The 25,192-nt window shown below is 32.8% G+C and overlaps 4 protein-coding genes across 7 annotated transcripts; 1 reads left to right on the top strand and 3 right to left on the bottom strand.

Annotated features, from left to right (window-relative positions):
- Nucleotides 1-101: 101 nt before the first annotated feature.
- On the top strand, nucleotides 102-3,900 carry LOC118052207 (uncharacterized). Of its 4 annotated transcripts, none has more exons than XR_012168158.1 (5): nucleotides 102-256; nucleotides 828-1,364; nucleotides 2,621-2,686; nucleotides 2,861-3,016; nucleotides 3,480-3,900. XR_012168158.1 is itself a non-coding variant. In XM_035063077.2 (4 exons), exons 1-4 carry the CDS (start codon nucleotides 119-121, stop codon nucleotides 2,918-2,920), a joined length of 801 nt encoding a protein of 266 aa, XP_034918968.1. In that variant the 5' UTR covers nucleotides 102-118; the 3' UTR covers nucleotides 2,921-3,500. The 4 variants fall into 4 exon arrangements, 1 of the variants encoding a protein (XP_034918968.1); XR_012168157.1 differs by having other exon boundaries at nucleotides 3,466-3,502; XR_004688149.2 differs by having other exon boundaries at nucleotides 2,861-3,359; nucleotides 3,466-3,502.
- Nucleotides 3,901-4,793: 893 nt separating this feature from the next.
- LOC118052234 (squamosa promoter-binding-like protein 9) lies at nucleotides 4,794-9,085 on the bottom strand. Its single transcript, XM_035063131.2, has 3 exons — nucleotides 8,426-9,085; nucleotides 6,126-6,265; nucleotides 4,794-6,007 (listed from the first exon to the last, which is right to left on the bottom strand). Exons 1-3 carry the CDS (start codon nucleotides 8,806-8,808, stop codon nucleotides 5,379-5,381), a joined length of 1,152 nt encoding a protein of 383 aa, XP_034919022.1. The 5' UTR covers nucleotides 8,809-9,085; the 3' UTR covers nucleotides 4,794-5,378.
- Nucleotides 9,086-16,356: 7,271 nt separating this feature from the next.
- Nucleotides 16,357-18,455, bottom strand: LOC118052224 (transcription termination factor MTEF18, mitochondrial). The gene is made up of 2 exons (XM_035063120.1): nucleotides 18,218-18,455; nucleotides 16,357-17,989 (listed from the first exon to the last, which is right to left on the bottom strand). Exon 2 carries the CDS (start codon nucleotides 17,979-17,981, stop codon nucleotides 16,392-16,394), a length of 1,590 nt encoding a protein of 529 aa, XP_034919011.1. The 5' UTR covers nucleotides 17,982-17,989; nucleotides 18,218-18,455; the 3' UTR covers nucleotides 16,357-16,391.
- Nucleotides 18,456-21,439: 2,984 nt separating this feature from the next.
- LOC118051267 (transcription termination factor MTEF18, mitochondrial) lies at nucleotides 21,440-23,143 on the bottom strand. Its single transcript, XM_035061902.1, has one exon. The coding sequence runs from the start codon at nucleotides 23,141-23,143 to the stop codon at nucleotides 21,440-21,442; it is 1,704 nt and encodes a 567-aa protein (XP_034917793.1).
- Between the last annotated feature and the right edge of the window lie 2,049 nt (nucleotides 23,144-25,192).

Below are 25,192 nucleotides of genomic sequence, written 5' to 3'. Positions count from 1 at the left end.
CTTTTTGGGCTCTTTGGGAATTGGGCTGCCAAAAAGTCTATATGGGCCCAAAAGTGGCCCATATAGCTCCTATGAAAAATTGTGTTTTGAGCTCTCTGTTACTGTGTATCAACAAAGAATGGCAGAATCAACAGGGAAGCAAAGAGACAGTGAACCAAAACAGCATGAAGAAGCAGATGAAGAAGATTACATGGGAGACCTGTCTCAGTTTCTTCCTCCTGAAACAACAAACCCTTCAAAATCATCTGCCAAAAAGGTCAGTATCTGGTTGTTTCCTTGTAATAATCAAGTCTCTAAAGCATTTTTTTTATATTATCATTCTAAGAAAAAAATTTAACTTTTTTAAAATTTATCGTATCAAGGCTTTGGTAGAGATTTTTGATACTCAGAATAGGCATTTTGTATTTCATTGTATGATTAAAAAAAAACCCTAATGCAATTTGGTTATCCTGTTCGAAACCTGAATTGATTCAAAGCACTGCTGGTTGAAGATTTATAATGTAAAGCTTTCCTTTTCTAGTGGAAGGAGTGATATAGAAAAAAATAAAGGTAAAGAACTTTACTTAGATAGCTATGTTAATGTAGTTTTTGCATCTAAAAAGCGGTGTAAGTGTGTTCTTGTGGTTTTGTTTAGGAAAGTACATGGGCTTTATTTATTTAATTGGAACTATATATTTATGGGGAGTGTTTTTCAAAGAATATGCTTGTAACTTTCTAAGTATATATTTATGTGTTGAAAGTGAAAAGTTACAAGCTAATAGTGTTCTATATTTTAACTCATGTTTTTAATTTGTGGTTTTTTGGTGAGATTGTGATCATTTGTGCAGAGCGTCAACAAGGAAACACCAACTTTTCAATCATTCAATAAGAAGTCCAAAAACATTAGCTGGCAAGAACAAAGAAGACTTGAAAGGGAGAAAAAGCAACAAGAGGAGGATGAGCAAACCATGGCAAGAATAGAAGCTCCAATTCCTCCATCTAACATTGGGTTTAAGTTGTTAAAGCAAATGGGTTACACCCCTGGTTCAGCCCTTGGTAAGGAGGGTTCAGGAAGAGCTGAGCCAGTGGGGATTCAGATTCGGCGGACACGAGTAGGGATTGGAAGAGAGGAACCACATAAGGAGAAGAGGAAGAGAGAAGAGATTGAGGCAGAAAGGAACAGAATGAAGGAGAGGGATTTAATGGAAGAGTTTGGGTCAAGGCAAAAGTCTCAATGGCGAAGTCGGAGAGTTGTAGTAAATTTTATGAAAGCAAAAGCAGCTCTTGATCAATTGGAGAACAAAGAAGTTGTGGAACCAAAGAAGAATGAAGATGAAGAGGATGGTGAACAGGATGAGGAGGAAGAGGAAGAGATAACAGAAGAGGTAGATTTTCTAAAATCATTGTCGGCACTTAACATTTGTTTAGTTAGTTATGCTTTTTAGTAAATTAAGTGGGATTGCATTTTGTTGAGGAATGTGCTTAACCTGAGCTCACATAGTTCATGTTATTTGATATTGGCATACATGCATTTTGGTGTTAACTTGCCAAATGTGTTTGTAGCCACAAGGTGTAGCTGTAGCTATTGTACATTAATGTTCTGGTGTTTTGTTAATTCCTTTGTGAGTAAAATATTTATGAACCAGTTACCAAATTTTGATTTCCATGATTTATTTTTCTGGGTTCAAGTTATTTTATCTGCATTTGAATGCCAGTTGGGCTGTTGTTAGGAAGAACTTTTTTGTGGTTCGACCTTTTCTTTTTACTTGTCCTTCTCAGATTCTCATATCAAGGAAAATGCCGTGATGGATAGTCATTTTTATTGTGTTTTGCCTTGAACACCAACTACATTCACACACTTTTAGGTGTAATAAGTGCTAGGTTGTTAACTTCTCCCAGCATTTAACCAGTAACCTAGAAAAAGTGTCAACGATGATATAAATATGTCTTATGAAGAATCTATGTTGTTTAAGCTTGTATGTGCACCTCCTTTGATGTTACTAAAGTACCTTGTTACAAATAATTGATTCTATTTTATTTTTTTGGGGCGCAAATGTTATAATAATTGATTGCTTTTTGGCTTCGGAAATGTATATAAAAACTCCAGAAAATGCCGGCCAGATGATCTTTGATTGCTTTTTCTCTATCAAGACCAGAGCATCATCTACAAAATTGTTTTCCCCAGCTGTTTGATACTCTGGGGAATCCTCTTTTCTTTTACTTTCCACGCACAATGTACAGTTTTTAGTTGTCAATTTGAGAGTTGGTTTGTGCTTCATTTTTTTATCTTTTCCTTAAGGTACATGTATATGGAAATCTGGTGCAGTCTTGTATGGATTATTTATGTCTACCTTTGGGATTTGATTGGATGAGTCAAATTTTGAAATTTCTGTGCTTTGACTAACGGGATTGATAGGATGCATAGAGCTGACCATAAATGCAGCTTATCTAGGAAACAAATATATGGTTATATGCAATATGACTACAAATTATAAATAATCCAGCCTCGAAGTAGCGCAACTGCCAACTATATCCTTCTTCACAATTCTTCAATAATAATTTTGTTCAATCTTCTTTACTTTGAGAAGTATTATCTTTGATTTCTTCTGGAGCATGGATTGAAGCTCTTATTTGGATGCAGGATTTGCAAGAACTGTTGATGAAACTGAGAGATGAATATCAATACTGCCCGTTTTGTGGTTTTCAGGTAAGCTGTGTGTGTCATTATTAGTTATCCCACATCCACACTGAACCTGAAGTATTCAAAAATGATGGCTGCGCACTTATGTTTTTTGCACATTTTGAAAGACGCCAGTGTGTGGCACTAACCTCTTCTCTTGCTCTTCTGACTGTTTATACATGCACATGATGTTTGTTTCAGTATGAAACAGTGGAAGCCCTCCTATCCAACTGCCCTGGAATAAACGAAGACGACCACTAGATGTGGCTAGTGCAAGAGGCACTAATGCAAACTTGTTCAACATCTGCAAGTTGCACTTTGCATATTGCTCTTGCACGTGAGCTTGCTCACAATCGAGTGAGTTTGATATAATTCTTTTTCATTTTCACAAATGGCTGTCCTTTTCGGTCAGATGTAATGGTGCTTGTTGGAGAGGATCGAGTCAAAAAAGGAAGGTGCCTAATCATTCAAATCTATTATTTGGATGTTGCTGGGAATGAGATCTATGGTCATCAATATCAACCATTCTTCATAGGCTGGATCACTATTTACTAATATATGCGAGAAGCAGGAGTGTTTGTGCATGTAAGAGGATTTTAAACACCATCCAGTTAGTTGGATATGCATGCTTACACCTTCGGCAATTTGATGCCAATTTTCAGCTAAATCAAGACACACATGTCCAAGATAGAAATCACAAGTATTAGTTCTCTTACCTGTGTAACATGTTTGTATAACATCTTCTGTATACTTTAATCAGATTGAGACAGTCATCATATGTTGTTGAAGTATCTTTTAAATTGAAGGTCCGTTAATCCAGGGACGCAATTTCAGTGGTTGACATGTCATGTTGCAAGTGGTGAACAAGATAAAGGGATAGTGTTGTCAGCTTTGCACGCGATTGGGGGCTGCCCCTATATAAAGGCCACGCGCAGACATTGGCTGGCTGCCTTCCTCCTCTCCGACGAGGCAAATTCCAAGGAGATGGATATGCTTAGCCATGGATGATCTCAAGAATGGACTAATAGAGACGTGGGAGGGACATGGATATCCCTTGAGAAGCTTGTTGAGGTAGAGCTGTGCAACTCGCTACCTTAGAGACTCAAATAGGGTTGCCATATGCTAGCTAGGGAGGCCCAGTCCTCAACCACGGATAGACAGGGTCCTCCATTTGTGTTATCCTCCAATTGTAATTTTTTCAACGGTTTATTCTCTCACAAATCATTATAAATTTAATTAGTTAATTTTTTTTAAAAATGATCCTTGAATTATTATTATTATTTTGGCACAATTGAGCTCTTTTGAGCATAAATTAGTATTTAATTGGATTTTTTTTAGAAGAGAGTTAAATTGAAAGACTAGGGGCTAAAGTGAAAAGAGAAAGTTAAATAGATGGTGTCTTAGAATTGTATTTTAAGACTTGGCAAATGGTTAGGGTTGGACGACCATACACTTGGTTTGTTGTTTTTTTAATGCCTACACTCACGCAGCTTTCCTTTTGGATTTTTTTTTGTTTTGTTATTTTTTATTTTATTTAAAAAAATTGATAAAACAAATTATTAAACCTAATTGAGTCCATTATCCGTATATAGCAGGTTAATCCATGGCATTTTTAACTCAAACATAAAAAAAAATACATTTTCACTTTTTATCATCAATAATCTAACTTTGTTATCTTAACCCAATATGTTTATCACGATTTCTTTACTTAAAAAAAAAAAATATATTGTTTCAAATAAAATAAAAATATTTTTTATTTTATTATCGTATAATTAAATAAAAAATAACTTTTAAATTAAAAAATTTATTAAATTTAATTATATGCATGACGTTCATCGTAATTTTACTTGGTTAACTTTATTTTTTGTTATATAATTTTATTTTTATTAATTTTATTCTTCAACATTAAATTAATTTAAAATTAAATTTTTTAATTTTTTTTTTTTTCAATATTATTCTTCAGATTTCACAAATCAACCTAACCTATCATTTAATTGATAATTAAAATCCAGAAACATTACAAAAACCTGAATTTGTTTTTCTGCGCTGAAATCATTACCACCCACGGAATAGGCTAGTAAAACAACCAATACAAAATCATGGTTTTCTGTCAAGAACCTTGTTTTTTAAAAAAAAAGGTTTGAGGTTCCACTTTCCTCGCACAGTTCTCAGATCGAGTTCAATCTTGAAAAGTGGTAGAACGTGTTTGTGGCTGTGACGTTTCTTATACATCGGAGATATCGATCACGTAGGAGCACTATAGTCCAACTCATGCTAACCTCGTCAGCTGAAGTAATTGATCACCTGTCATTGCAGGTATCCCTATCTGTCTGCCCTCTTTCAGACGACCAGAAAATGAGAACGTGCTAAAGGCGTATCCATTCCGAGATAACAGAATCGAATCGCCAGTTGCCATGGGAACTCGCGAGCCACCGAGTTCCCTTGCGCAGGGCATCTCGGTTCAAGATCACATCATCATAGCCTAAAATCTTTGAAGGAACTCCTACAGTCATAACTCATAATAGATAATTCTTGACAGCAATCTTTAAAGCTGGCATAAGAAGTACAGCACCTTGCTTGTCCATATGTTACAATCAAAACACGGGCAAGAGGCAAAGAGTAATCATCCTGGGTTTAACCGAAACAAAAGGTCAGACAGAAGTTCACCTTCCTCGTTATTAATCCGAGTAGCCTTTAATAACCAATAAAGCAGGGCCACTTAAAGTGACCAGTGGATGTGCTGGGTTGAGGAGTCATAAGCCCTGGAATGCTCGAGGTCCATGTATTGCCTCCTACTCTGTTGAGACTGCTCGAGCTGACCAGGAAGATGACTGCTGAGAGGCAGTGAAATTTGACCCAGACCTAGATCAGGGCACATCTCATGTGAACTGTTACTTCCTTCATTGCTCTTGAAGCTCCAAGGGATTGGATACTGATTGACAGCTGCACCATGGTTAGCTGTTGATTGAACCACGGGTGCCTCTTCGGCACTAAACAAGTCATTCACCGCAAGACTTGATGCTCGGTTTGTGGAGCCCCATGGTTGATTTGACAGAAGAGAGAGAGCACAGCTCGAGTCTGAAACAGCAACTCCTGTGAAGCATTCTCCCGGAGGAATTCCTGAACTGAAAAGGCCAGTCCCGCCAGTTGAGCCTTGCAAGCAAAGGTTGGATGGAGGATTCTGGGAGTTTATCTGCCACATATGAGATATTGACCTTCCTGGGGCTGCAGTATCATTCCCAGGGGCAAGCTCAGAAGACCTTGCTGCCGGCCATCCATCTCTCCCAGTATGCCTTGGATATGCACTAAAGTCCACAACAAGGCCTCCTCCAGCTCTGCTGCTATTATCTGCCATTGCAAGAATCAAATATTGAGTTATAGACTCAAGATGGAAAGTTTAACTAAGAAAGTGGAAGAAAGTAAACTAAAGAGGCGTTGCACATGACATCTTCAGGTAATGTCTCACCGAACAAAGAGGGAGAAAATCGGCCATGGCGAGCGGACAGCACCGATCCAGATGGTGGCTTCCTCCGTCGCTCATTATGGCCAGCTAGGCGCCTGCGGCAACTTCGCTTTCCTTGGTCAAATTCAGGAAGTAGATGAAATCTGGGTAAGACTAACAAAGCTATTAGTACTGAAAATGATAGGAAAACACCAGGACCACCTATTTCTGCACAGGGAAAAAACTGGTAAACAAACAAGCAATACAAGGATTCAGCACAATAGCATATGATTTTTGCATCAACTTGAAACTAGGATCGGGAAGATTTAAGACTCCTTTCCCGTCAGTCGAATTCTTTACACAACTGGGCAGGCACAAACCTTCTATCCTACCAAGTTGAAGTGTTGTGCCTTAGTTTAGAGGTCTCTTATAAACTTGGCAAAGATTTGCAAGTGCAGACCACACAGTAGAACAAGCATCTTTCAAATTGAAATTCCAATTATCGAACACATCCTGTTGTTCTTATCAAGAAAGGAATCCAACAATATCAAGCTACATATAACAATAGGAACAAACGGGATTTGATATTAAAACTAGAATCTCCAGGACTAGACATAGACATGACTGGGTATAGCCTCATAATTGTTACAATTCAATGCATATGTAATGGTCCCAATGACAGTAGCAAGAGCAAGACCAAATACTTTATTTCAGAATACTTTTAAACATTAGTTTCATGCACATCCAAAACAATAAATAACAGATATACCAGCTCCCAGAACTCAAATTTCTTCAGCTCAGCACGGCAAACAAACAGAAATACAGGTCCTAGTTAGAACTCGCAGTAAAAGGAAGACAATAAGGTAAGGATATTTTGCCTCCAGACTGAGGAAAGTCTCATAATCAGGATGATAGTGTAGATAAGAGAAGCTTATTTATGCGCATCATGAACTTCATCTAGATGACTATTGTGAGTTAGAAACCAATTTCTGTGACAAATTTCACTATTTGCAACAATTTATCCTCTTAACAATTCCACCCAAGGTGACCCTCCAAGTCTTCCTGTTTGTAGAAAATTGACAAATCTCACCAACTCGTTCTGTCAGTGCTTAAGGCAAGAACAGGCTGTGTAAGAGCAGCAAATGCCATCAATTTCACACTATCTTGACCTTTCGCTTTCATATTCATGAAGTCTCAAGGACTACAGATAAGTTGGTGGAATAACTAGTTCAGAGTCGATATGCATCCTCTTCTTAAATCATGTCATCGAGCCCAAAATAACTTGAGGAGCAAGTGGGAAACGTTTGTTTGCACTGTGAAACGAAGGCAGAAGCACAAACATCATGTATCCGCTGGTTTCTTCAGTTTTTCTTACTTTGGCTGCCAATAAGAAGAAGCTCAATAGCTTCATGTCCAAAAGTACCCAACCAAAAATGTAGTTTCTGTTACCACAACAAATTCCTTTAACCATAAAAAGAAAATCCAAGAATTAAACGAGACGGTCAATTTCGGAAACAGAATTAGACCTCTTCATCTATTTATGAGCTTTCCTGTCTCCTCTGGAAGGACCATTTACCATTTATGGATACATTGTTCAGAAAGGGAATACTTACTGAACTCCCAGAATAGTAACTATGAAAACGCCGCATTACCCACAGTAGTACTTACTTTTTTCCAGAATAATTATTAATCCATGAGACATCCAAAGACAAAAAACCTCACGAGGATGATCCAACAAAACTACCAATATTCAAAAAATTACGGTAAAACAACCAACTTGGTCGCCGAGTACATCCAAAAGCCTACCAAAGATTAAAAATTTTCTTTACATTCAAAAAGTCCAAAAGCCCATCAAAATCAAAAGCTACAAACTTACAAATAGCTAGCTGCGATGACTAGAAACTGACTAACACAAAAAAAAAAAAAAAAACGCCAACGATAAAACAACGAAAGCTACCACTTATTCATGAAAAGCTAGTACAGGTAACTTCAATCAACATAATACAAAACCTGGCTAGCTTAAGAAACTGGGGACATTATCTACCACAAGATGAAGATAAACTATTTGTATGTAAAAAATCTTGGTTTCCCCACCAAATAATTTTCCTTGAAAAAAAGAGAGAAAGATACACTCAATAAAACAGAACAGAAAATTCACCATACATAAATAATAGAGCATAACAAAGTTCCATAGCTATAACTTGGAAGAAATATATAAACAGCACCCCCAACAGAAACAAAATTAACCCCCAACAGACAGAAAGAATAAAAAAAAAAAAAAGTAAAGTAAGGGCATCCAGAGAAAGAAACATAGACAAACAGACCTGCTACATTGCTGGCAAAATCTTTGCACCAAACCAGCAACAATAACTCTAGGAGACTTGGAATGCATACTACAAACTTTGTGCCTTGAATAGTAAGTCTTAGCATCACTCAGATCTACTTTGCACCCTTCAACTTGACACCTTGGTGGCTGCTGGTGCTGTCCACCCTGAGCCTTCCTAGATGACCCTGACCCGGAACCGGATGAGGATGACCCAGTTCCGCTCTTAGCCGGAGCACCGACCCCCACGTGATCCTCAAAGTAAATCTTCTTACCAAACTTCAATCCATTAACAGACTCGGCTGGCGGAGACGTTGCATTGGAAGTAGCTGACTCGTTTAGGGAGCCTGAATCCATTTCCATTAGTAAATGCCTAGAGTTCATTCATGGTGTGTGGATGTTTAGTGGGTCATTGAGTTGTGTTTTGTGGTTGTAGAAAAGGAGAGAAAAGTACAGAGAAAGAAAAGATATGGAAGATAGAACTCCTAGTAGAAAGAAAGATATGGAAGATAGTACTATTTTTTAGTTTTTCTTTTCTTTTTTAGGTGAGAGAGAAGAGAGGGAGAGAGGGAGGTAAAAAAGAGAATAAAAAGCAGTGAAAAGAAGGCATTTGACAATGGCCCATGCCAGCACAGAAAACTGTAGTACACTGGCTGACTTGAGACGGGAGAGTCTCACTATGTATTATTGTCTGTCCAAAATAATGGAGAAAAGGCAGATAGAGATGTGTAGAGAGAGAGAGGGAGAGAGAGAGAGAGGGGTACTTCTCGAGGAGTTCTTCTTGTGGGGAGCTTTTGGGTTACATAAGGCAACTAAACTCCAACTGTCGTTTTATACATAAGAGTGGCTTTTTCTTTGATGTTCTTGATTGCTACTGTTTTTTTCTTTTGTCCGATTAAAACTCTCTGTCTAGAGGTTCGGGTATGGTGGAATTGACCTCAACTGAGCTGTTGTTTTATGCTTGGTTTTTTTCTTTCCTGTTTTTGGAAGTACATTTCTTTTGTTCTTCTACTGATGGATAGTGATTCCCTCTCAATTATACTAGGTGCCACGAGGTGTCCTCATGCTAAACTATTTTCTATTTTTTAAAAAAAATATTCATGCCATATGATAACCACAATTAAACCGGAATAATTTCATTGACATGTAGCTTCATAAGATATGTAACTTTATAAGATTGGCATGGTTATGTAGAAATAAAAACAAAAAACATTATAAAGCTTGAGTTTAGTAACTTATTACTTAATGATGAATTTTTAAAAAATTAATTTCATTAAAAAAATATTATGAAAAAAAACTCAAGTCAACATAGGTTAACCCGCTGCCTAAAATAAGAGATCGGGATAATCCCGAGAAAATAAAAATAAAACAAATCACAAAGGAATAACCCAAGTTGAACCACCACACCATCAATTGCTCCGCCACAGGATGTTATCATGGGATATGGTGACTGGTTATTTTGCCGAACACAATGCCTGAAAGGCGCAAATGATGTCCGCTCGCACAAGCCAATCACTTTATCTTTTTAATAAATTTTATTCTTGTGCAAACTTGGAATAAAAGAAAACCATGATAAAAAGCACCTAAGAACATGTTTAGTTTTTTTTTCTCTTTCAAGGGTAGTTTAGTTTTTTTTTATTTGTTTTGAAAAAAAAGGAGGAAAAGACCACGAACCTCCTACTAACCATGCAATTATTTTTATTTTAATGGTAAATTAATAATTATGTTGTGCAACAAAAATATAAAGAAACTGATTTTTCCTGTTCAATTTGAAAATACTAATTAAACCTCATAAAAAGACTATTTTACCTCTTATTTTGCTCTCACTTGGATTGCACTATGGAAGGTAAAAACATCAATTCACTATAGCAATACACTATAAATTGAGTTTTGCCCCGCAAAGTTTTACTAATTTTTTTTAGTATTTTGATAATTGAAGAGGTATTTATATAGCATCTACTAGATAGGTGACCCTCGCTACCTCACAAGCTAGACATATTTTTAAATGTAACAAAAATATTAGAGTGATGCTAGCATTTTTAAAGAAGTAAGAAAATACAAGATTTGAGTAATTGATTTGATTAAATTTAATAAACTTGGTTAATTTAATAACATGATTAGAAAAAAAAAAACATCGACAATAAATCAAGAGAAAAAAAATTTGACAATGATTCAAAGAAAAAAGCTTGCAAATATCATGGAAATATACCATTTTGATTTTCTTAAAAAGTTTTCATGATCTTATTTGTAAACAAAATAAAAATTAAATGAGAATGAGATGGTTGCATGGAAGCAAAATAAAAAGAAAATTGAATCTCAATTCTCAACAAATAAAATATTGAATGATGAAACTAAACAAAAAATAAAAAGGAAAAAAACAATTCGGGTCTATCCGAGCCAATATGTCAAATTTGTGACCTAGTTGTGAAATCAAAATAGCTCTATAAAAACCATAATGAATAAAATAACATTAAAAAAAATGTTAAGGTGATGCCAGCATTTTTAAAGAAGCAATAAAACATAAGATTCGGGTAATTAATTTAATCGAGTTCGATATATTTAGTTAATTTAATAATATGATTAGAGAAAAAAATTGACAACAAATCAAGAAAAAAAAAATGACAATGATTTAATGCAAAAGAAAAAAGCATGCAAATATCATGAAAATATATTCATTCAGTTTTCTTAAAAGATCTCTATAATCTCATTTGTAAACAAGACAATAATTAAATGAGAACAAAATGATCCCATATAAAGTAAAATTAAAAAAATAAATCACAATTTTCAACAAATAAAATGTTGAATGAAGAATTTTTTTTAAAAGAGAAAAAAACCACTTGAGTCTATTTAAGCTAGTAAGCCAAATATGTGACCTAGTCATGAAATTAGAGTAATTTCATGAAAAAAAATAAAAAAACTTAATTCTTAAAGAAACAAAGTGTTGAATGCACATTTTTTTAAAAAAAAATAAAAAGCAATGCCATAAAAAAACTCAAGTCAACTTTGATAAATTCATTAAATTCATGACTTAAGATATGAAATTAGGATAAAATCATGAAAATATAAGTGAAAAAACATAACAAATGCAAATCCAGTAAATATAACATTAAAAAATAAAATTCAAAATAAAACTTTAAAAAACACTAAATCCAACCTTCTAATCTTCTAAACCCATGATATAGATATGTTAGTGGTTTTTTCATGATATATTTTTACTAGTTTATATTGAGATATATTTTAAAATAATAAATCTAGATAATGATTAAAAAAATCTAAGAATAAGTAGAGAGTAATTAAACTCAAGGGAATAAATTGAAAACTATACAGAAAAAATGAAATCAAGTTGAGCTAATTCTTCTAGAACCCACTAGCAGGTGCACTTTCTTCTCCCTCGTTTTTCTTCCTCTCGCATTCCACCATATTCTCAAACACTGTCTGATGAAATATTGAAAACATTTCTAAATTATAATCCAATTCTCAATAAAAACTCCAAAAAATTGTTATCCCAGTTGGATCACCAAATTGCGAGCCTCTTGACAGATTCAAATACTCGATATGCCACATTTTAGAAGGATATATATTTATAGTATTTTCCCCTCCGACAGTGGGGTTTCTCGTATAAACAAAACACTTCGTTTATAAAAAAGAATAAAAAATTTCTTTCTTTTTTATTACATAAAACTCCGATAGCGCGTGGCTTCCCCAGAAAGGAGGGGGAGTTCCTCTCTCCATGAAGATGGATATGGCGGATTTGGCTGCGGAAATAAGAGAGTGAAGCACAGGCGAGGTGAGGATGCCCATACCACCACCAAGGGGCTCTCTCTCTCTCTCTCTCTCTCTCATCGGTAATGTAAGAGGTCAGAATGACACCTCCCATCCCATCCTAGGTTCGTGTACAGTAAACCAGAGTTGAACAGCCAAAAAAGCGCAGTACGAGGTCTTATTTTTTGGAAATCGGATGATCCGGGGTCGGTCTTTTTCTCTTTATTTCTTTAACAGAGTTAAGATATTTTTTAATTTGAAAAATTTATTAAAATATTTTTTTAATTTGAAAAATTTATTAAAATATTTTTTTAATTTTAAAAGAATTACTTTTAATACAAATAATTTAAAAATAAAAAAATTATTTTTTTAAAACTCCAGGTGAAACACGCCCCGAACACCCCTAGAGATCCTCCTAAAATTAACCATAGATAAAACTTGTAGACTATTTTAATCTTAAATTCACTCAAAACAAAATCTTTAATTAATTACGGTATTGGTTGCTGATATTTTAAGTCATAGTTAAAACCATTCTATTAAGATTTTTTTAAAGATATCAAATACATTAAAAATAAAATCTCGTGTGTTTTCAGATCAATTACTCTTTTTTTTTTTTTATCTCTCTTTTGCCACATCAATTTATCTATTTTCTTTCCTATCATTGTATCCTTATAAAATCTTTATAAATGTAAATTACTTTATATGAGGTATGTAATTTAGCTTTTAATTTATTCTAAATGATTATGTTAAAAACTAATATTTAAAAACTAATTTTTTTTTAAATTGTGCTATTTCTTTAAAGTTTAGTTTTTTTTTTTTTTTTGGCATTATCTATTTACCAAACTGTGTTATAACCGGAAAAGATCCACCCAAGTTGAACATGAAATAAAACACAGTAGAAGATCTTGTTTTGGAAATGCGATGATTTGGGGTTTCTCTTTCTTTCTTTTCAACTATTTACTTTTAAATGGTTGTTCAATTATTTTCATGTTATGATATTAAAAATAATTTTTTAAAAATAAAAAAATATTATTTTAATATATTTCAAGCAAAATACACTAAAATCAATTATTCCAACATTTTCATACACCCTGCCAATATTTCTAAAGTAACCATCCGTCTCTTCATTACCTTAACATTGCTTTCTTTCTCCTTTACCTTTTTATCTTCAAGACTCTAAAAGAAAAAAAAACGTTCATATTTTTCTTTCATTTTGCAAAATAAAAGAAAGCTACCTTTTCCAAATAACAATAACAATAAAAATAAAAATAAAAATAAAAATAAAAAGTTAGGTTTTTAAAAAACTCGATTGAATTATCTCTTGCGAGCGAGGTAAGAACCGCCCTCCATCATTCTGGCTCCATCCAGAGTGCTGTCTACGGATGCATATTGAATTCAAAAGTTTATTTTACACAAGGTTTAATAATATAATTTTTTTTTTAAAAAAATTATATTATATACTCTTTTTATAAGCTCATGCCAAAGGTATTCCCCAAACAAAAGAAAATTAATGGTGGTATAAGAAAATGGTATTTCTTGTCTTTTCAAAATTTCCATCATCTTTAATTTGTCACATCTGAGCTCCGGTAAGGGACCCAAATCACTACATGTGCTGCTGGTCAGGTTTGCAATACAAAATGAATTTGGCTTTAATCAAAATCCAAATGATTTCCATTTGTTGCATATACGTTTCCAAGCATGCTGATGATGTTAAAAACCATAATCTGCCAGGTATTCCAATTATTAATTCTCCGTATTCTAATTATTAAATCTCTATTATGGTGAATTTTATTTTATTTTATTTATTTTAAATTAATATTTTTTTATATTTTCAGATCATTTTAATATACTAAAATCAAAATAATTTTTAAAAAATAAAAAAATATTATTTTGAATTTATTTTCAAGTAAAAAACATTTTAAAAAGCAATCACGACCGCACTTCCAAACAAGTTTTAGTAGTGTGGTATAAATATTTTTTAAAATTTATTTTTAATATTTATGCATTAAAATAATTTAAAAACATAAAAAAAAAATAATTTAAAAAAAATCAAGATTTTTAGAAGCACAATTCAAGCATGCTCACAAAGACTTTTGAACGAAAGGCAAACATCATCACCTAGTAAGTTAATAACTTAGGTGTGCTTGGTTACTGTTTTGTATTTATATTCTTATGTAAATAATTTAAAAAATCAAAGGAGGTTTTGTAAATAATAAACGGGAGAGATTCAAAATGTGACCAATCCATTTACCCTAAATTGTCTACAGCTTCAGTATTCTTACTCATTGCACTCGGCATTAAACAGTCAGATATGACCAAAATTTTCTTCGATGAAAAATTTTCCCTCAAATTTAGCATGGCAAATTTAAAGTTCTGATCACCCTTTAAAAATTTTTTAAAAAATTTGATGAAATAATATATTTTTATCTTGTCATATTTTTAAATAATAATATTTATTAAATATCATTATTTCTAAACACGATAACTTAACATGTCGTGCTTTTGAAGCATGACATCAATTAAAATTTAAGGTCTCATTCAGATTAAAGAATACATAGATTAGACGCAACATCCTTTCTCTTCAAACAAATCAACACCCTCGCTATTTATTTTTCTAAAAAACTCACCAAATATTTTTATTTTGCCCTTCAAACAACCAAAAACCGAACTTGTCTTAGCCTCTAAACATCCTTGGATGTTTTTGTATTCAAAATCTATTGTCGTCTTTGCTATCGCCGCTACCCTAATACTTTTTGAAGAAGTAATGCAACAGTCCAACTATAAACAACACATTCCAGTCAAGTGATGCTATGCATGTCATAACTAATTAAGGTAAAAATGATGATTATAACTAGTTAAGCCACCATGAAACTTATAAATTATAATAGGATGAACAAATGAATGAAATACTTACAAAGATGCATCATGTGATTATATATTAAGAGTATTCTACTTGATACATGAGTATTATACGTCGGGTTACTATTCTAGATCTTAAACAAGCTTCTTTATCTAGATATATGTAGTACGAACAACATGCTCAGTAAATTTAAAAATACTGTAATTAATCTAATTTTTTTTTATAATTAATTTATGTTGAACATTGAGTTTTATGTATTGATATTTTAATTTAATATTAATGTTTTATTAATATTAAGTTGACTTTATTCCATGGGAGGGTTGAGAGGTTGCATTTGTGTTTTGTAATATTGACGAAGAAACAAAAGTACACCTATATGTTATCGTGCTTCAATGCTTGATGCTTCCTTCACTAGACTTGAAACCTTTAAAGCGAGATTAATTTTCAATGATGCTATAACAAAGAACAAGGCTATTTAAGCAGGTACAGGAGCTAGACCAGTTATTCTGCTAATGAGTCCGATCATCTAATAGACACATAAATTATAGATAGATCGATGAAATATGTTTATATATTTTAAGATTTTAATTACTTGAATGTTATATTATTTAAGTATTTTAGATTTTTTTTGCATGATTATATGTTTTTTCATTTGCCTTTTTAGATCGCCATGTGTTTCTTGCATGTGTGTTGTTTCCTTTCATATGTCTGAGTTTCATTAAAATCTATAAGATGATTTTTAGACTAGTTTTTTTTTTTTTAATCTAACACTTTGCTAATACGTATCATAAATCATAGGGAAGATCATTTCATTCAACAAGTTTCTATGCAAAAAGTTTCTGCCTTTTGATTTGTTGCTGCTGCGACAAGACTGATTTCTGGGTCTATCTTAGCAACGTTTTTAAAAATTTGAGTGGCATCCTTGCAATGCATTTTGTTTTCTGAATTGTAAATATTTTAAATACAGAATTCTATTCTGTTAGGCTCACATGAATTTTTCAAAGATGAATCACGTTCAACATTCCGAACGACATAGTTTTAGTTCATTGTAGACTAAACAGTGCCCTAAAAAGATGACATCTTCACTAGAATTACAAGAAAGAAAATAAAAAGATGTTCTTTTCTATCCAAGCACCAACCACTAAACAACTAAGATCAAGTCCTGTTGTGAAGCGCGGGCAACAGATCTAGTACAATGCTAAAGTACAGGGATGCATGAAAATTCAACAATCCTCGCCTAAAATCACTTGAGACATTCTGTTCTTATGAAAAGAGTGACAGAAGAAGTGAAAACAAACAAGAAAAACTCATCAAGGAAAGTATAAATGAACTTTTTATAGGCTTTTTATTCAGCATAAATTTCTTTCTTCAAATTCTGCCAAATTTCAGGGCCTCTAGGATGGCTATTTACATACTCATTAATGAACTTTTTGTCTGAGAGAGAAATTAAACTTCTCAAGGAAAGGATGGGCACAGGTTTTCCTTGATCTTTGAGCCAATTATACATTGCTAACCTAAGCTCCACTCTTTGCGTTGTGAAATTAAGATAGGATGGGAAAGTGACCAAATATGATACTGGATAACCAACCTTATTTACAAGAAAATCAATCTTCATTTCAAGAACATCTTTCGATTGACCAAGAATTTGAGGAGATGCTTTTATCATCTCACAAACATCTTTTCTGCTCAAACCAGCTTCCACAATACAATCAAACCTCTCTTGGAACTTTGCTCCACTGCCCCGGAAAACCTTAAGTGCTTTTCCTATTTTATTTGAGTTATCTACAATTCCCAAGTCCAGCAAGAACTTGGTCTTCAGCTTCCGTGATTTAAGTCTCAAGTTTGGCAATCGTTCAACTTTTGATCCCATCACCCATTTCTTCAAAACTTGTGGGCTCTCTTGGACGACTTCACACATTCTCTTTTCAGCAGCATGTAAGGCTAAACGCAATGTGTTGGGTTTCTTCAGTCTACATGAACCAAGCAATAGTGGGTGAGAACAGAAAATATTCCGAATCTCATGTGCCTCCATCTGGATCTCATTCAAGAACAGAAAGCAATGCCTTAAATTTGAAAAGAATTCCTCAAATTCCACTTGCGGAAACTGCAAAAACATTGAACATATCTGATTCATCGTGGATCCAAATTTGAGGAGGAAACCAATTAGCAAATATATCCTATCCACGGAATCCTCAAAGAAAATTGCCAGATGCTGGCTTATGAGTCCACCTAGCTGCTCCTCATTGTAACCTGCATGCCTAAATAAGTTGAGCAGTGCAAGCAACTTGCTCCAGTCATAAGAACTCTTCTCAGACAAATGCTCCTCAATCCTACTGATATCAACTCCCTCTTTTCTCAATATCTCTAATACCTTGATAAAGTCTGCATTCACCTCTCCAATCAAAAGATAAGGGCTACAGACAACCAACTTAATCATAAAAGACTGGCCAAGCCCCAATTCCTCATAAGCTTTTAGTTTCAGCACCAAGACCCCATAATCATACCCGAAAACTCCCGCGGCTTCCTTATAAATCTTTCCTATCCTACTTCTTGCAATCCCATAATTACACAAAACATGATAATTCTCTAAAAGTAAATCATCGTCACATAAAAACATCAGATCACGAGGAAGAAGAGGATTATAATCATGAGGTTTTAGACCCAAACTCTCAAAGAAAGGCTCAAATTCATTAATAGGGTGAAAACACAAGAAACGGGTAATGGAATGCCCGATATCTGCATCAATATCAACCTTTGCTAATAACTTTTCAAGAAAATGAGGTGAATTTTTACTCATATTATCTGCATCCGTAAACTGTATGTTTCTAGTGACGTACAGATACTCTAATAACGCAGTTTGGGCTGCTGTCCTAGTAACTGGGTTTATGCTTTTTCCACTTTCAGCTTGAACTATCCTCTTGGTCCTATAGAACATAGGGCTTTCTGCAATGTTGAATAATGACATCATTGAGGACAACGGGGTTTTGTTGCTACCAACAAAATTGGAAGAAACCCAATTGAAAATCTTAAATTTTCCAAAACGGGTCATGGTTATTTTGATGAGAAATGAAGAGCGGTGATAGCTAGAGAGTTAACAAACAAAAAGAAAGGCTAAAGTACGATAAGTTCACTAGAAATGTATAAAAGCGAGTTTCTTGGAGAGTTTCTTACCTTGTTAGTGTGGTAGGCTTGGTGAGTTTAGTGATTTCTACGAGAGATTTTGAGATATAAGGGGCAGGATTTCCTCCCTTTCTATCTGGTTCAGTGGAGCAAAGCATGGAACTTGGAACGGGCTGCTGAGCGGCAAGTCCTCACTCACGAGTTTCTGAAGGACGAAAGCTAAATAGGGATCGGAGAGAGGCTATTTGTGCCTCAATAGCACAAAACTAAGCGATAGTGGCATCCTCAAACTTTCTAGCTATTACACTTTACTCCATGACTTTAAGACTTCTAGTCTTAAAAGGCCCAAAAAAAGAAACAGGGAGGAAAGTACTTTGTAACTCTCGCTCGATGGATGCCATCCGACTCATGCGTGATGATGTATCTCTGTTTTTTTTTAATATCAAACACACATGAAATCAATCGGTTATTATTAGAAAGTTAAGGAAAAAAACTATTATATTGAAAAAAGAATTGACACATTTACCATGGTAGAGAAGAGTAGATGAACATAAGCATAAGAGTTTGATGTGAAAAATTGAAAAGTCTTCTTCATATGCATTAAATATTTTTTTTAATAGAAACTCAAAATTAAAATAAAACTATTGAGCACATTTCTTCTTTAAAAACAGAGGATGCTTTTGCAATGGTTATACAAGTAATGCAAATGTTGTCGATACAACACTCAAAGATACAACATCTAAAACCAATAAAAAGAAAATTAATGAGTCAATTTCTCATATTAAAAAAATATCATTCAGAGTCAACCATCCATTGTCCTCCTCTTCCCCACAACCAGTTGCTAGACCAGCAACATCAACAACACAACAGAAGCAGCCTAGAAAATCTTTAGCAAAATAATCAAGACTTTCCAAGCCATCGATCTCTCATCTTCAGTGAAGATGTTTTGTCTAGTTTCAGTCGACTATGGCAACTCGTAAAGGTCAATTTTAAACCTTGAATATGTGATTTATATGTTTTTAGAATTATTTATGATAAATGTTGGGTTTTGATTTATGAATGTGTATTTGATTGCTTGGAGTAATTTGCGATATGTGTAGAATGATTTTTGCTATTGGATTATAAATATTCATGTTATTCGAGTGGCGTTGAATGATTTGTAATATGTAATTCAATTGTTGCCTTTATATATGGACATGTTTGTGGGATTATATCGAGACTTACATTTTAATGGCAATTAAATGCACTTCATTGTGTAATGTTGGCGACGCTATAACCCTTAAAAAGATTTTGTTCATGTGAATTGAATTGTGACAGTTGTGGTTTTGTTTTTGCCCAAAACATATATAAATAAAATTTTGTTTTCACCAAAAAAAATCATCCATAAATGGTATAATTATTTATAAGAAATTAAAGGGATGTCTATGAATATAGTAATAATTCCTTTTTAAATTATTTTTTATTCAGAAATATATTAAAATAATATTTTTAAAAATTATTTTTGATATTAATACATTAATATCTGAAAATATTAAAAAAAATATTAATTTAAAATTAAAAAATAATAAAAAATAATTTTTTTAAAAAAATACTTTTAAAACACTAATTATACCGCAACACATGAAGTTCTTGCAAGTCTAGCTTCGTATCATCAACTAATTGCTAATATATGTTTCTATCAATGGTGTCCTACATTCTCGACAACATCTTTGAGGCCCCCATCAGCGAGCTCTCCTGCCCCTGCAAGCAATCATTGCGGACCACACAGAGTGGCTCCTGATTCTTTACTTGCAATAACATTTTTAGTTTCAGCTAAAGAGTTATAATCATTTGGCGTATTTTTTAAATTTTAATTTTTTTATTAAAAATTATTTTTTATATATATTTTTTATTGTTTTATATATTGATATCAAAAATAATTTTTAAAAATAAAAAATATTATTTTAATATAAAAATTACTTTAAAAAATACAATCCGCGAAACTCAGACATTATACCTGCTGACCTTCGCAAGTGCAATGGTACAAGACAAATCTGATTTTTTAATCATTACCAGGTTTATAAACAAAACACAAAACAAATTTGGTGAAGGTCCTTTTACTTTTTTAGTTTCAATTCTAAAGACAAAAATCTATAGCTTCAAAAGAAAAAGGAAATCATATCTTTTTTTTTTTTTTTTTGGCTAACGTTTACTATTGACATTGAAAGTCTAAAATAACTCAAGAGGAAGTGATTCTCATACTCGTTATAGTTTAAGAAAACTAACACCTTAATTTTGATCAAGATACAAATATAATAAGATAGATAATGAGCAAAAGACACACCAAGTTTTATAGTAATTCGAACAACCATCTATTTTACTATATAAATCTCTATTTAAGTATTTGCTATCAATCAATAGTCTTTTCAGCTGTTAAAACCTTATCGATTACACTAATATTTTTCTAGGATCAAGGTTAGAAAACTTTACAATCATAATCTTTTCAAGGATCAAGATTTAAACCTCTCGCAAGAATTATCATATTTTACTAAAAAAGATTACAAAGAATTAAGCACAAGTCTTTATAGAGATGTGATATAGCTCAAGAATATGAAAAAGGGACTGAATGCTATTTAGGGTTTAAATCCTTTAGGAGAATGAAAAGAGGAATTATGGAAAAGAAGAATGGAAGCTTTTCATTTATAATGAATTGATTGATAATAAAAAAAAATTTGATTAAATAATTTTTCACACTATATTTTCACTATATATAAGTTTAGGCAATAAAAATATTTTGGATGGTAAAATTCAGCAATTGAAAATAATTTAGAGTAAAATTTATTTTTGCAATGCCAAATTAAATCCTATAAAGACTTGATTATATTAATTTGAGCTTAAACATCAAATCATATTTGCATACAAGGAGTCTAAATTACATTAAATTGATGTGAAAAAAAATCTTACAACATTAAAACTTTTAACATGCATATTAAATCCACTACTTGTTATCATCAAAATAAATAAACTATAGGTGTTTAAAGACATTTAGACTAACAAATATTTCTATGAAAGAGCATAACATAACCTATTTTTTTTTTCCTTTTTTTCAATCTATGCAAGCTTAATTCCCCTTGTTGTTGATCAGTCCGACACCTCAATCAAAGATAGACAGAAATTTTTCTGCTAGTAGAAGTAACAAAATCAAAGATAGAAGTTACAAAATCAAAGATCTTCGCAACTTCCCTGTCAATGGACAGAACAAACGAAGTGCAAGCTAGGTCCAGCTAGTGGCTTTTATTCAGCATAAATTTCTTTCTTCAAATTCTGCCAAATTTCAGGGCCTCTAGGATGACTATTTACATACTCATTAATGAACTTTTTATCTGAGAGAGAAATTACAGTGCTCAAGGAAAGCATGGGCTCAGATTTTCCTTGATCCTTGAGCCAATTATACATTGCTAACCTAAGCTCCACTCTTTCCATTGTGTAATTAAGATAGGATGGGAAAGTGACCAAATATGATACTGGATAACCCACATTATTTACAAGAAAATCAATCTTCATTTCAAGAACATCTTTCGTTTGGTTAAGAATTTGAGGAGATGCTTTTATCATTTCACAAACATCTTTTCTGCTCAAACCAGCTTCCACAATACAATCAAACCTCTCTTGGATCTTTGCTCCACTGCCCCGGAAAACCTTAAGTGCTTTTCCTATTTCATTTGAGTCATCTACAATTCCCAAGTCCAACAAGAACTTGGTCTTCTGCATCCGTGATTTTAGTATCAAGTTTTGCAATCTTTCAACTTTTGATCCCATCACCCATTTCTTCAAAACCTGTGGGTTCTCTTGGATGACTTCACACATTCTCTTATCTGCAGCATGTAAGGCTAAACGCAATGTGTTGGGTTTCTTCAGTCTACATGAACCAAGCATTAGTGGGTGAGAGCGCAAAATATTCCGAATCTCATGTGCCTCCATCTGGATCTCATTCAAGAACAGAAAGCAATGCCTTAAATTTGAAAAGAATTCCTCAAATTCCATTTGCGGAAACCGCAAAAACATAGAACATATCTGATTCATCGTGGATCCAAATTTGAGGAGGAAACCAATTAGCAAATATATCCTATCCACGGAATCCTCAAAGAAAATTGCCAGATGCTGGCTTATGAGTCCACCTAGCTGCTTCTCATTGTAACCTGCATGCCTAAATAAGTTGAGCAGTGCAAGCAACTTGCTCCAGTCATAAGAACTCTTCTCAGACAAATGCTCCTCAATCCTACTGATATCAACTCCCTCTTTTCTCAATATCTCTAATACCTTGATAAAGTCTGCATTCACCTCTCCGATCAAAAGATAAGGGCTACAGACAACCAACTTCAACATAAAAGACTGGCCAAGCCCCAATTCCTCATAAGCTTTTAGTTTCAGCACCAAGACCCCATAATCATACCCGAAAACTTCCGCCGCTTCCTTATAAATCTTTCCTATCTTACTTCTTGCAATCCCATAATTACACAAAACATGATAATTCTCCAAAAGTAAATCATCGTCACATAAAAACATCAGATCACGTGGAAGAAGAGGATTATAATCATGAGGTTTTAGACCCAAACTCTCAAAGAAAGGCTCAAATTCATTAATAGGGTGAAAACACAAGTAACGGGTAATGGACTGCCCAATATCTGCATCAATATCAACCTTTGCTAATAACTTTTCAAGAAAATGAGGTGAATTTTTACTCATATTCTCTGCATCCGTAAACTGTATGTTTCTAGTGAAGTGCAGATACTCTAATAACGCAGCCTGGGCTTCTGTCCTAGAAACTGGGCTTATGCTTTGTCCATTTTCAGTTTGAACCATCCTCTTGGTACTATAGAACCTAGGGTTTTCTGCAATGTTGAATAATGACATCATTGAGGACAGCGGGGTCTTGTTGCTACCAACAAAATTGGATGAAACCCATTTGAAAATTTTAAATTTGCCAAAGGGGGTCATGGCTATTTTGATGAGAAATGAAGAATGGTGATAGCTAGAGAGTTAACAAACAAAAAGAAAGGCTAGAGTATGATAAATTCACTAGAAATGTATAAAAGCGAGTTTCTTGGAGAGTTTCTTACCTTATTACTGTGGTAGGCTTGATGAGTTTAGTGATTGCTAAGAGAGATGGGAGATATAGGGGGGCAGGATTTCTTTTCTTTCCAACTGGTTCAGTGGAGCAAAGCATGGAACTTGGAAGGGGCTGCTGAGCGGCAACTCCTCACTCCTCAAGGGTTTATGGAGGATGAAAGCTAAATGGAGATTGGAGAGAGGCTATTTTTGCCTTAATATCATAAAACTAAGCTATGAAGGCATCCTCAAACTTTTTTCCTACACTTGACCCTTTTTCCTATTACACTTTACCCCATGACTTTAAGACTTCTAATTTTAAAAGGCTAAAAAAAAAAAAAAACAGAGAGAGAAGAAAGAAGGATTTTTTGCCTTTCACTGTTTGTTTTGCGTTTGGAAAAATATTTAAATGTATTTTAAAAACGTATTAATTTTAAAAATATTAAATTAATATATTTTTAAATTTTTTTGGTTGGTTTTAGTATGCAAATGTTAAAAATAAAAAACAATATAAAAAAATTATTTTAATATATTTTTAAGTAAAAAATACCAAACATCACAATAACAAACTCACCAAATTATTTGAGGACAAAATAATTTTTATTCTAGCTCAATACTACAACTCATATTGATGAATTTAATATGATCTGACAACTCATATAGCTATATGAAGAAATTATTTAGTATTATGATAAATATTTTTTGCCAAATCACATAAAAAAGTCATTTAATTGATTAAATAGCTTCTACCAATTGCATTAAGCTTCATGTATAATTTCGTTGATTTTATAGAAAGTAAAATAACATGTTTTTTTTTTTTAATTCATAGATGCATGTTTTTTTTTTTTGCATGTAAAAATCCATCTTATAACAATTTTAATCAACACATATTTGTTTAAACCTATTTTTTTTTTTTAAAAAAAGCAATTGAAGTTATTTTTTTAAAACCTATATTTTTATTTAAATTGCAACCCCAAAAAACCCACAATGCCAAACAAACATGAAATTTATCAAAATATTAATAGACCATTCAAAAAAAAATATTTTTATGTTGAAAAATTACAAATTGACACATTTACTAAGTTATATAAAACTCATTCATTGAGGTAGGGAAGAATAAAAGAACATAAGCATAAGATGTGAAAAAAATTGAAAAGTTTTCTTCATATGCATTAAATAATTTTTTAATAGAAACTTAAAAAAAAAAATAGAACCATTAAACAGATTTCATCTTTAAAAAGGGAGAAAGGTTTTGCAATGGTTAGACAGGTAATAGTATTACAAATGTTGTGGATGCAACACTCCAAGGTACAACATCTAAAATCAATAATAATAAAAAATATTAATGAGTCAATTTCTCAGATTAAAAAATAATTCATTCAAGGTAATAATAAATAATAATTTATACCAATAAAATCATAAAATAAACGTGGACTTATCTGTCTTAGATTTCATCATCTCTGTCATAAGATTTTAATTTCTAGAGTCTATGGGGTAAATGCATCATTGGTAGGGGATTAAATTGGGAGCTTTTTTCTGTTTGTGGACCTAATTAAGAGTCAGGTGATAAATACGACCTTTCACCTCTTTTTTCCCTCTTCCTCAAGAGTTTATGCTACATAATTGAGAGAATTACAAATTGTAATTTTTTGGTTAAACAAATGGTATCTTCAATCTTTTCTCCAATTATTAACTACTACACTAAATAAAATAAACTGGGGTTCTCTTTCTCTTTTCTTTTCCTTTTAAATTTTATCTCTCTTTTTATTCTTTTTCATTAAATGCTTGTTTTCTTTTTTCCTTTAATTTTTTTCTTTTAACATTTTATTGATTTGGAATTTATTATTATAATTTAGCTCGATTTGTTTTAAATGAAATTATTGCAATATCAAACAAACATTATAATTTTATTTTTTTATCAATACTCAATTTTGAAAG

This window comes from Populus alba, chromosome 16 (genome assembly GCF_005239225.2).
Source record: "Populus alba chromosome 16, ASM523922v2, whole genome shotgun sequence".
Lineage (NCBI taxonomy): Eukaryota > Viridiplantae > Streptophyta > Magnoliopsida > Malpighiales > Salicaceae > Populus > Populus alba.
The sequence above is the reverse complement of the archived record's forward strand: the minus strand, read 5'-3'. Positions and strand labels throughout refer to the sequence as shown.

Bases quoted from the DNA above. Each gene is read 5' to 3' on its own strand.
- LOC118052224 (XM_035063120.1), bottom strand. From the start codon at position 17,981: ATGTTCTATAGGACCAAGAGGATAGTTCAAGCTGAAAGTGGAAAAAGC.
- LOC118051267 (XM_035061902.1), bottom strand. From the start codon at position 23,143: ATGACCCCCTTTGGCAAATTTAAAATTTTCAAATGGGTTTCATCCAAT.
- LOC118052234 (XM_035063131.2), bottom strand. From the start codon at position 8,808: ATGAACTCTAGGCATTTACTAATGGAAATGGATTCAGGCTCCCTAAAC. The intron at 6,266-8,425 runs GTCTGTTTGTCT...AGTCTTACCCAG, and splicing joins TTTTGCCAGCAATGTAGCAG to ATTTCATCTACTTCCTGAAT. The intron at 6,008-6,125 runs GTGAGACATTAC...TTGCAATGGCAG, and splicing joins ATTTTCTCCCTCTTTGTTCG to ATAATAGCAGCAGAGCTGGA.
- LOC118052207 (XM_035063077.2), top strand. From the start codon at position 119: ATGGCAGAATCAACAGGGAAGCAAAGAGACAGTGAACCAAAACAGCAT. The intron at 257-827 runs GTCAGTATCTGG...TCATTTGTGCAG, and splicing joins CAAAATCATCTGCCAAAAAG to AGCGTCAACAAGGAAACACC. The intron at 2,687-2,860 runs GTAAGCTGTGTG...TGTTTGTTTCAG, and splicing joins GCCCGTTTTGTGGTTTTCAG to TATGAAACAGTGGAAGCCCT.